General features: G+C 35.0%; 1 protein-coding gene across 2 annotated transcripts in view; it reads right to left on the bottom strand.

The window, feature by feature from the left end:
* Positions 1-1,132: 1,132 nt before the first annotated feature.
* Positions 1,133-12,618, bottom strand: part of LOC129270146 (sodium/glucose cotransporter 4-like) — a 28,218-nt gene continuing 16,732 nt past the window's right edge. Inside the window, exons 7-14 of one of the 2 annotated variants that reach the window (XR_010294785.1) lie at positions 11,755-11,890; positions 10,513-10,620; positions 9,521-9,716; positions 7,820-8,210; positions 7,390-7,494; positions 5,721-5,808; positions 3,352-4,811; positions 1,133-3,150 (exon numbers count right to left, since the gene is read on the bottom strand). Coding sequence is in view for 1 of the 2 variants with exons in the window: in XM_064105314.1 (XP_063961384.1) it covers positions 4,585-4,811; positions 5,721-5,808; positions 7,390-7,494; positions 7,820-8,210; positions 9,521-9,716; positions 10,513-10,620; positions 11,755-11,890 (1,251 nt within the window). In the remaining variant the exon portion in view is untranslated. Of the gene's footprint in view, positions 4,812-5,720; positions 5,809-7,389; positions 7,495-7,819; positions 8,211-9,520; positions 9,717-10,512; positions 10,621-11,754; positions 11,891-12,618 lie in introns of both variants that reach the window. The other variant, XM_064105314.1, reaches the window with a different exon arrangement.

Raw genomic sequence — 12,618 nt, 5'->3', positions numbered from 1 at the left:
CATGGCATTCTAGCAAAAACGAAATAGCCAAAACTCTAACAATAGCCAGCACCAAATACACTTCTAACAAACCAAGACTACATTACTATGTATAGATATGATTAAAGGCTTATTTTTATGTGATGTAAATTAAAAATAAATATTGCAGGATGGAAATCATAAGCCGATGTGAATGCCTTGTCATTTTTTTTTTCAAACTGAGAAGAGATATGAAAGAGAGAGGACTGAAGAAATAAAAAAAAGAAAGAAAGAAAAGAAGAACAGAAAAGATCAGAACAGAAAAGAAAAAACATAAAAGAAAAGAAAAGAAAGAAGCCCAAATGTTGTTGTTATTTTGAATAGGCAAGCTAGTCAGTTTTGACTATTGTTGCCTTGTTAATTTGCTTTCCTTTTTTCCAAAACAGAATAATTTCTTTGTTGAATCTATATCAGTTAGAAAAGTAAAGGAAGGAGAGGAAAGAAAAGTTCTTAGGAAATCCCGAGGTGATTTCTTTTATATTGAGACCAGAAAATTGGTAGGCACTCGATCTTTATCATGATTCATGAACATGATTATTTTTCTTCTCTACGCACAATAAATGCAAGCAAAAATATTTTTGTTTATGAACAGCACATGAACATGTATCTCATTGAGCAGGAAATGTGAGTGCATAGTGCGAACAGAAATCTTATTCAACTTTTTTGTAATTTTTGTCAATTATTTCTCTCTTTAAAATAATTTTCCCTCTCCTTTTTCTCCCCTTCCTTCATAATCTCTTCATTCTCCAACTTTTCTCATCTGGCTGGTGTTGCTGCTGCTTTTCCTCTTCCGTTTCCTCTATCTCGACCCTCTTTTAATTGCCTCCTTTCCTCATCCTTCTTCTTTTCATTCTTCTTTTGTCTTCTTTTTCTTGATAGTTCTTCTTCTCCTCCTCCTTCATCTTCCATCATCATCTTCTTCTTCTTCCTTCTTTCTTCTTGACAGTTATTCTTCCTCTTCTGTCTTATTTGTTTCTCTCTCCTTTGTCTTTTTTTTGCAGCCAATTGGGGGCCAGGCCAGCCCATTCCGGCCCTGGATCAGCATAGCTCTTATACAGCATTATCAAATAAGTTAGTTGAAGACAATCAATAAAACACAAAATAGCACAAGATGTAAATAAGTAAAGTACCATTTAATGATGATGATATTCACAACATAAAATTATTATAAAAATAGAAAGTGTGGCATTCTCATAATCAAACCTAGGTTTATCCTGTAGAATAAATAAGATATCTAGTTCACACTTCAAAGGAATGTTAGATTTCATTTTACTTCCAAAATACTCATGACAAATATAACGTATATAAATATAAAAAGTAATTTTATTCTCACATTATCACATATTCTTCTTATTTCACAATACAATTATTTTTTGACATTTTGCCAAAGGATCAAAATAACTTTCATTTTAGTGAATGAGTTGAAAACTGACACTCCATAAATGCATGCTGGTCTTGAAGGGATGCTCCGGGCTGAGGATAAATAAATATAGTAAAATTCATAGAGCACAATGCTGAAAATTTCATCAAAATTGGATTACAAATAAAGAAGTAATTGAATTTTAAAGTTTAGCAATATTTTTGGGAAACATTTATATGCACGTCATGAATATTCATTATTCACCGGAATAATTCAAATCCTTAAAATTCAATAACTTTGTTATTTGATATCCGATTTTGATCATATTTTCAGCATTTTGCTCTGTGAAATTTTTATTGAAATATAAATATCTTCAGCCTGGAGCATCCCTTTAAGTAGTTACCTAGGGTTAACTAAAACATGGCTATGAGAATATCACCAAATCAAAAAGGTAGTACTTGAAATTTCGAACTTTGTTTTGAATGAAGAAATATATTGCGACAATATAATAATCTATTTTCAGAAAGATGTACCCTGAGAATATGTGAATTTGCAAGTTATTATTCACACAAAAATGTTGGCATCTCATTCTACACATGCACGTCTAATAAACATCAGATAAGAGTTAGATTTCAGACCAAGAGATTTGGAAATGTTTCTTTCTTCAACTTTTCATGTGATGTATCCAGAAATGAATATATTCACCAGTCTTCTTTAGCATATTACATCAAACATTATAGCCACCAATTACTCTGTTGAATTAGACGCCAAGTATTGTAATTTTGGTCAGATTTGTACAGTGATTATAAAAACATAAGACCTATCACTTTGGAAAATAGTAACTGACAATTGTGAGTAGTCCAATACTTTTTTTTCCAAAAATGTCACAGCTATAAGAATATTCCAGAATAGATTAAAGATATAGTAGACCTTCCTTTTCATTTCATCACAATAATCTCTCATAAAAACTAAGTGATTTCATAATTTCTCCTCACATAATTCTTAGTGACTTAATACAAGGAGTATTCAACACGAATATTTTCAATCATTACCTTGATGACATGTGGTAGCATTTGTCATTTATTAATGTTTTCATAAGAACCAATACATTTTGATAAAAAAACATTCCTTGATCTATGGCTAATAAATCTTTGGTGATTTTATCATTAAAGGAGAATGAACCCAATTGGAATTTTATTCTCAACAAAAAGGTAAAAATATCAGTGAAAATTTGAGAAAATCCAATCAAATGGAGAGCCTCCATTGCAATGCAAACAAGATATGTCAAATCAAACATGAACTACCCCATGATATCAGTATATAAGTCTCTTTTATCAAGTAAATTGTTACATCAGTGCCTCAATCTTTCTCAAAATTGTGATAGATTCAATCAATCAATCAATCAATCACAATTATGGATAGCAAGCAACCCCTACATCTAGAACGAATATGTCTGTTCAAGGTTTTTTCTAGTTATGATTTATACTCATACAGATTTAAAAAATTGAAGAATCTTGGTTTCTAAAGAGATGGTTTGTACAATTCCTGTATGAAAACTTACTAGAATGACATTGATATTTCATAGTTGAGATTGATTGGATCAATGATAACTCTTTATAAGACAGGGCCTAGGTATTCTTTTGTATGGGAAGACATTTAATACAGGTTTCACCCACTTTTTTGTCCTTCAAAGATAAGATTTGTTAATGCGTGACATTGTATGTCTTCAATGCATCGCCAATATTATCTCCGTAGCGGTTCCATGACATTTGCTCCGGCGACAATTGCTCCGCTGCAAATTCCACATATTAATGGAATGACCATGCAGCTTCAACCCTGGATTTAACACCATACCCTATCCTGAACCTAAGATAAAACCCCATTGCAACCCTAACCCTATATCCTAGAAGAAATAAAGCCTGGAGCAATTGTCGCAGGAGCAAATGTCGTGTCACCCTCCAGAGCATCTTAACATTTGAACCCTCATTACTTTCTTATTGTTTATCCATTATTCTGAAATATCCATTGATCGTGTCCTAAAAATTAATTTTGCACACAAGCAAAATTGTTTCATGGGCTCATTTTCTTTTATAGCACATAGAACCTTGGATGCCAGGTGAATAGTTGTATTTATTATCACTGAAAATACAATTCTATAATCAAAATAACATTTCCAATGACACGTACATACCTGCATAAAATACAACTTAAACAATAAAAATAATAATTTTCAGGTACGGTAAAAACTCCAGAACAAATTTATACCAAGTTAAAAATATAGTATATAAGAACCAATATATACATAGACACCTTTATTTAAAGTATTGCAGAATGAAACAGACTCTGAGATAGTATTTCAATATTTAAAGGAAAAATACTCTTATTCTATTACAAAAATAAATAAGTTTTAGAACTATTATCATTAGTTGGTTTATTGCAAAAACATATCTAAAGAGTAGCGAAAAAGAAGACTAATAGTCACACACAATATCATATTATATAGCATCAATCACCATGCAATGTAGAAAACAAATAACCAAGCTTTTGAAATAAATTATGATTCGATTCTACCTATGAAACAATAATATCATATCAATATGAAATAGGTGGGCACTTATTCTTGGAAAGAATTGAAATTACAATACTCCATTTGCATAGTTACCTTGGCAGTCACCATCATCACCATCATCATCATCATCATCATCATCATCATCATCATCATCATCATCATCATCATCATCACCATCATCATCACCATCATCATCATCATCATCATCATCATCATCATCATCATCATCATCATCATCATCATCATCTTCATCATCATCATCACCACCGTCATCATCATCATCATCATCATCATCATCATGATCATCATCATGATCATCATCATCATCATCATCACCATCATCATCATCATCCTAATCATCACCACCAACACCACTATCATCATCCTTATCATCATCATTACGATCACCGGCACCATCATCATCATATCATTACCATCACCATCAACATCATCACTCTCATCATCACAACTGTCACCATCATCAGTATTGTCATTTATGTTGGCACTTACTCCCCCCCCCCCCCTCTGGTTATCAGACATTCTTGAATTATATCATTTTTTATACCATACTCTTCCAGTAAATATTCTTTGTATACAGTTATAATCAAACATAAAAAAAATGATCATTATCACATTATCATCCATAATACGCATACAGAAATATATCGAGCCCAAGTACTACTACTGCAACAGAGTTTAAGATGTACCTATCTCTTCTATCCTGGATCACTTTGTTCATCTGCCTTGTCTCGCGTTGGCGTACCTCTTCATCAGTCAGGGCGCCCCCTTGAGACGAGAGACCACAGAACCAGTTCCATCCACGACGCCATCGGCCCATCTCACTGTTATCAATGAGGGGAGACTCTACAGGAGGTACAAAATTAGTATGATATTGTGTATATTCATTAGATGCAAAGAAAAATATATGAATTCCGAATTCAGATAAGACTTCCAAATACTTCTTTGATTGTAAAAATTAAAAAAAAAACTTCTTCAACTATTATTTCATGAGTGTTTTACTATTATCTATATTAAATTTATTTTAATATCATCACTATAAACTGTTCTGCTCTAATGTTAGATATTTCTTTCATCATAATTATTTGAAATAGTTAAGCAATGTTAATGACCACAAGAAGTAATAGCAAGATAGGAGTAAAATGATAAGTAGTAGTAGAAGTAGTTGTTGTAGCAGTAGTAGTGGTGATAGTAGTAGTAGTAGTAGTGGTAGTAGTTGTTGTTGTAGCAGTAGTAGTAGTAGTAGCAGTAGTAATAGTAGTAGTAGTAGTAGTAGTAATAGTAGTAGTAGTACTACTAATAGTAGTATTAGAAGTAGTAGTAGTAGTAGTAGTAGTAGTAGTAGTAGTAGTAGTAGTAGTAGTAGTAGTAGTAGTAGTAGTAGTAGTAGTAAAAGTAGTAGTAGTACTAGTTTTAGTAGTAGAAGTAGTAGTAGTACTAGTTTTAGTAGTAGAAGTAGTAGTAGTAGTAGTAGTGGTGGTGGTAAAAGTAGCAATAGTAGTAGTACTGTAGTAGTAGTTGTTGCTGTAGTAGTGATAAAAAGTAGTAGTAGTAGTAGTAGTAGTAGTAGTAGTAGTAGTAGTAGTAGTAGTAGTAGTAGTAGTAGTAGTAGTAGTAGTAGAAGTAGTAGTAGTAGTGGTAATAGAAGTAGTAGTAGTAGTTAAAGAGGAAGTGTTGGTAATTGTAAGAGTATCATCAGAAGTTGTAGTATATATCAACATTTCAATGTAACCATTCCATATCCTTATTTCTCACCTTCATCAGATTTCTCAACCTCCTGATCAGATAGCACTGTGCCATCAATTGAAGATTCCATTTCATCCTCTCGTAACAGGTCTTTCTCCTGGTCAAAGGTCAAAGATATCACAATCAATAACGAAGATGTATGACTAGATCTACATGATAATAATAATATACAGTTCTTGTATAGCGCATATCACATTATGAATAATGTCTCTATGCGCTTCCAAAGGACTTGGATATTATTACCCCAGCTGTAGCTTGGCAGCCGTAATTACTAAGATTACAGCGCACACGCATTTAAAGGAATAAATTCCTGCCGGGTACCCATTCACCTCACCTGGGTTGAGTGCAGCACAATGTGGATGAATTTCTTGCTGAAGGAAATTACGCCATGGCTGGGATTCGAACCCACGACCCTCTGTTTCAAAGTCAGAAGACTAATCCACTGGGCCACAACGCTCCACATATCTACTACAAAGCCTGTATTCTGAACCCAGGTATGATTTAAACTCTAGTCTGAAGTTGTGGTCTAGCGATGAAAGGTCAATTGTAAGTAATTTTTTCTAACGGTGCTGGATTAATTTATCAGCTCATTTGACACTTGAATCATTGACAACTTCCTGGATATACTCCTAAAATAGTTTCATTCAATATCAAAGCATGAAGAAAGAGCAGCGCACATATAAAAAAAATATCAATTTTCTGCATCCTGCAAGTTTGGCACAGAAATTCAACACAGCCTATAAAGTTAAACTTTACTTCAGTATATTGCTTTTGTCTCAAAATATTCTTCTTTCTCCCTATCTGCACCTACTACATCATATTTCCCTTATTGGTTTCTTCTAGATATTTCAAAAGACGTAAAGTCAATCGGTGCACATGTACGAGGTGGTTCAAGTAACAGATTGTTCTCGATTGAATATGAGATCATCAGTGAAGCTAGGTAGGTACACAGAGCAAGCTTTCAATCTACTACCATATAATAACCATCATGATCACTATTGCGCCTGCTGGGAGAAGTTCACAAGAGCTGAAGTGGCTACCATGGGCAAATGTGACCTGCAACCCAAAAACCAAAAATAAGTCGACCAACATAAATATTGAGTTTTTCTATTGAGCTTGAAAATCCGTTTCCTAAGCTTTAGAATGATATATAATAGGTTAAAATTGACCAACAATAACCATTACAAGTACTTGATTGAACGCAGAGGAAATTTAGCAAGAGCTTAACAAATAAGGAGAAAACAAGGTTTGAAGTTTGGGGTTCCCTCAAGCATGAGATGTGCATACTGTGTAATCTCAGTGAAACTTCCAAACAGTCCAAAAAAGTAGTTTCCAAGAGACTCTTGCATCTTTTCTTTTATTCAACTTCATGACTTCAAATTTTCACAGAATGAAGAAGAAGACGAATGCTCTTTCAGATAAGCTATTTCGTTTTAATTTTTAGTTTTTTGAGACTAAATGACTATTTTGGCTATTTACAGAGAATCTTACCTGGCGACTTATTGGGGGTTTTGGGGTGGTAGGTCACAAATAGAACATCATCATCATCATCATTATTATTATTATCATTAGCACCATCATTAACATTACAATTATCATTATCATCATCATTATTGTTATCATCATCATCATCATCATCATAATTTTTATTATTATCATAATTTTTATTTTAACTTACCTCTTCTTTAACTTTACAAGATCCTTGCCTTGACTCTTCTCTTAAGTCTACTATATCTTGATGCTCTTCTCTACTGAAGCGGGTCCAGAATGTCAAACGATACAACTACATAACAGAAACAAAAACATGGTGATTCACTGAAACAAAGCCATTCACAACTTTATATCTATTCACATCATATTGCTTGATGTATATCTAAATATTGACAAGGAGAATGCAGTATACATGCTATCCTGTTTTAGCCTTCCCCTCCATTTTCAATATTTGATAAAAACATGTGGGAAAGAACAAAAATTGAAACAAGTGGTATTTAAGTTCACAATGATTCCATGATTACCGGTGAAAAATGTATCTATTTGCATAGTCAAAACCACAAAATGGTTACGATAATGAATTATGATTGATGGGATATTGATATTCATACACTCACATATTGGGAAGGGATCCGCTCTGTAAAAAGGCTGATGATTATCACCCATGACATCGACCATACAAAGAGAATCATGGCAAAATACATATAGTTCACAAGGATTGCTGCTACAAACGGGGGTCGACTGTCCACCTCCCCACACAAAGGCTCTGGAAATGCCACAACCAAACTTATCCTGATGATGCCCAGAACCAAACCCAGCAATAACCCCCAGAATGCACCCTGTTCCGTGGTGCCTTCCCACAATACAGCTGACAGGAAGACGGCCGTGATAGAGGGCGCTAGATAGGCCATGACCTGCTGGATGTAAACAAACAATTGTCCGCTGGGGTTGTTTTGAACGATGGGGACCCAGAGGATACTGATTATGATGATTAAAACGACAAACAACCTGTGAGAAAACAAAATAAAGAGAAGCTGCAATTGAGTGATAATAATAATAAAAGGCCTACATGTAATAGCTATTTTTTCATATACCGCTTTTCCCATAATGGCCCAAAGCACTTTACAGCATATTACCCCTGTCATCGGATCCTTGCATGCCCTCAAACAATGTATGCACCTTCTCCACTCCCTGGGGAGCATTCCAACAAGAGTTCCAAGACTCAATTGCTAGGCATACTACATAGGCTTTCGCATCCTACCGGGTACCCATTTAACACCTGGGTGGAGAGTGGCAAATTGTGGATTGACGCCTTGCCAAAGGACGCTAGGCCGCGGTGGGATTTGAACACACGACCCTCTGTTTTTAAGGCAAGAGTCAGAACCACTAAACCATGGCTCTTCCACAATTATAGAGTGCCATCTATCTAGAAATTATCTATTCCAAACCACACTTTTGTTATCACCCACATTTTAGCTTAAGATTCTTTTTCTAGTGTTGTGAATTCAAAGGATTCCCTTCACCTGGGTTGAGTGCAGCACAATGTGGATCAGTTTCTTACCAAGTACTAAACATTTGGAATTCGAATCACTTAAATTCATTCTACTTTCTTGTACAAGAACTAAAATGAAAATAGATGTGCCCATTGGTGGAACCGGGGAAAGGCGCAATGGATGCATGCCCCCCCCCCTTACTCTGAGAATCACCAATATAGCCAAATCTGAAATAGTGTCATCTTCACCACCTGTATATTCAAATTTGCTTTGTGCTTCCTCTCTATTTTAAAATCCTGGATCTACTACTGGTTATGGATGGCACATTGACTCCTATTTAAAATCAATTCTTGAGTTAACAAATAAAGAATGAGATGAAGATAACATATAAGATATATCTGGTTCTATTCAGAGTGTGGCTATAAAAACAAAAATCAATTGGTGTGAAAACATTACCACTCTTTCTATTTTAATATGTAAACATTTTACTTTGCAATATATGGGTATACACTTACACAATTACACAAATTCATTACTGCTGTCCATAAAGAACTATTAGGAAATATCCAGTTATGTCAGGAAAATTTGCCTGACCTAATAGTCAAATATATTTGAGACAACAGAAATCTGTTCGAAATTCAACTAAGAACAGGTATCAAGTTATGCATAATCTAGTCTAAAAAGCTGCTTCAACTGGGGCCAATATTTGACAAATGAAAGAGGTTGATTTACGTAGTTTCAATAAGAAAAAATAAAAAAAAGAAGATAGTAACACAAAGGTGATGGGGATAAAGTTTTTGAAAATCTAAATCACAACAAATTTACCTTCCAACAATCATCAACTCCATTTCATGTTTCTGGGCGGTCTCTCTTGGAAGTTGCCCCATCTCCCGGTCACCTGGTATCTTGCGGATCCACCGCCACAGGTCCATGGTGAATATGGTGGAGCTGCTATTGAAGGTGGAGGTCAAAGAACTCATGAGGGCGCTCAGTATAACAGCGGACAGTAATCCATGGGCCCCTGTGATATTTGGGATAGTTCAAATTCAAATTCAACTTTATTTCCAGTTAAACATATACATACAAATCATTGACATGAAAAGATATTTTACATGTTGAGAGGTCAAAGAAAGCACAACTGCTTGTATAAATTGACCCATACTGATAACAAAAAAATCATATTAATACATGTAAAATTAGCACATGATGTTTATGTTTATAAAGACATTTTAGTAATGATCAAAAGTAAAACTTAAAACCGAAAATAATTTCACACCACATGAATGTACACTAATACCGATTTATTGAGGAAAGAAAATGCTGCCTTTTTTCTCTCCTCCTACTCTCCCTCCCTCCATCCTCCTTCTTTTTCTCATTCTATTCCTCCTCCTCCTTCTTCTTCTCCTTCTTCATCTTCTTCTTCTTCATCTTCTTCTTCTTCGTCTTCTTCTTCTTCTTCTTTTTCTCCTTCTCCTTCTTCATCTTCTTCTTCTTCTTCTTCTTATCCTCCTCCTCCTTCTTCTTCTTCTTCTTCCTCTCCTCTTCCTCCGTACCTCTCTCCTCCTCCTTCTCATCTTTCTTAATTTTTCCTTTTTTCCCATCCTACATAAAAGTACATTCATTTTGATACTTCATGCATAAAATGGTCTGCAGTCACAGGAACACACACAAAGGAAGTGCAGCAATAAACAAATAGGAGCAACTAAAACTTATCACACAAGAAACAAAAATAACATCTATCACTTCATATTTCTCCATGATATATTTCTGTATGTTTTCTTCTTTTATTTTACCAGGTGGCTTCAACTGTATCTTACCTTCGGGCAGGAGTTCAGGGTCAAATACGAGAAGGGGAAAGGCAAGATTTGAACAACTGGTTTTGGAACCACATATTTCTTCACATTTATCCACACATGCAACAATATCTGAAATAAAAACACCAAGAATGATACAAATAAAACTATTGAAACATTAGTATAACCTGATAGTATTTCTATGTTTCATTTCATCATAATTATTTGAAGTTTCAGATGTTATCACTGAAAATTATAATTTAGGTGGAAATAAGTGAAAATGTAGAATAAAAGCATGCAAACAAAAATCAAAGAAAAAATATCAAAAGCAAAATTGTGCACACTAATGCCCCATGATGGAACAACTCAAACAAACACAACTTTGTGAATCGACAATTCTGCATGCATAATACACAATTAAGCAAGGTTGGTACCGAAGTCAATCTTTCATTTATCACCGTAAAGCAGAAACAATATGGTCCTGAACACCAAGGAGCATATACATTTACAACGGATAAGCATGGGATTTGGAAGTGGATGGCACAAGGGAAAAGGGGAGAGAAAGTATTGCAAGGAAAGACATGGTAAAGAAGGAAAAGTGTAGGGTTAGTCTGAACGAGGAGGATGCTCAAGACAGAAAGAAGTAAATAAGAGTTTGGTACCGCAAAATCGTAAAATAATCTTAAAAACGGACATACTGAAGCTTTTCGACATACACTCATCGGAGTAAAATTGCATGAATGACTAAAACGCTAGAGCAAAACAATATATAATAGAACCAAAACTAGACAATGGACGCTAAATGGCGAGCCATGATTGGCTGTCCAGGTAAAGTTAGGCTTAGTACCAGTCGTAAATTTAAGCGAAGCAACTAAAATAATGCAGTTCTTACGACCTCCTTCTGGCGGCACAGAATCGGGTCTGTTAGCTGGATATACGCTGCCTCGAGCATGCGCAGATGAGTGAAACTCCTTACTCGGCTGAGCACCTTAAAACAAGATGAACAGTATTGGTCAGCGCGTGCTTAGTTGCTCAGCAAGTGGTTAGCAATAGCTGAACTACCACCACCATCCGTCGCAGTACTAGCGGTACGTTTTCTGCATGCAAACGTCCGAAAGAAGTGGAAAGAGGGACTGTCATCATGATGTGAGAGTCAGCAATCTCTTTTAATAGGGAAAATGCTGACTGAAATACAATGATGATGGTGGTGATAATGGAATACCATAGCACCGTAAGAAAAAAAAGCATGCACAAGTAGATATTTACCTGTGTAAAATATTCGAGCAATCATTCCTGGCATGACAATCAGAAAGAGAGGTAAGGTCTTGAGGAAGCCTGCCAACAATGTTGCACCTTGGCCATGTGAAAGATTCCTGGCTGATAGGGCTCTTTGGACAATAACCTGCAGATAAACGGAGAAAAAAATGGAATCTCATTTGCTTTTGCAAGCATCAATTATCTTATTTCCTAGATCCAAGACCAAAAAAATTTGATTCTTTCATCACAACTACATGTATATCATATATTCGCCAAAATCAACAGTGAAAGTCTATAGGATCAGATACTGACTTTGCATCTTCTATTAATGATGCCAAGCATTACACATGCACATACATGACGTAAGCCTACGAAACATATCTATCATCAATTTTAATCCAGATTGCTGAGTTTTAGATCAGATATATACTAGATTTCAAAATAACGATTGAAGGGAATGTGTGTCTCTGCTCAAAACAATATTTCAATAGATGTATTTGCACATCATCAGAAAAAGAAGAAGAGTAATGAAAAGCAAGATATAGTGACAAGTTAAACTGACCATTTTTTGAGAAAAAAACTTAGGTTCGACATCACAGATCCCAATTTACTTTAATGAACACACACCTTGTTTGTATTTTAGACTGATACCCTTCCACTTCCAACATGTCTATGACAAATAATGCACAATCTTTATTTCAATGCAGACTCCTGTCCATTGCCGCAATAATATCAATGTAGCAAAATCCACAATGTTATGATATCTTATCCCACTGCAGCTAGCCCACATGTTCATAAAGGAGAATCCAGTAACTAGTCATTTTAATGGTATGGGTTCCAATCCTCCTGCTGCCTCAATGTTAATAAGAAGAA

This window comes from Lytechinus pictus, chromosome 10 (genome assembly GCF_037042905.1).
Source record: "Lytechinus pictus isolate F3 Inbred chromosome 10, Lp3.0, whole genome shotgun sequence".
Taxonomy (NCBI): domain Eukaryota; kingdom Metazoa; phylum Echinodermata; class Echinoidea; order Temnopleuroida; family Toxopneustidae; genus Lytechinus; species Lytechinus pictus.
Note: the sequence above shows the minus strand (reverse complement) of the source record. Positions and strands in the feature narration are given on the sequence as shown.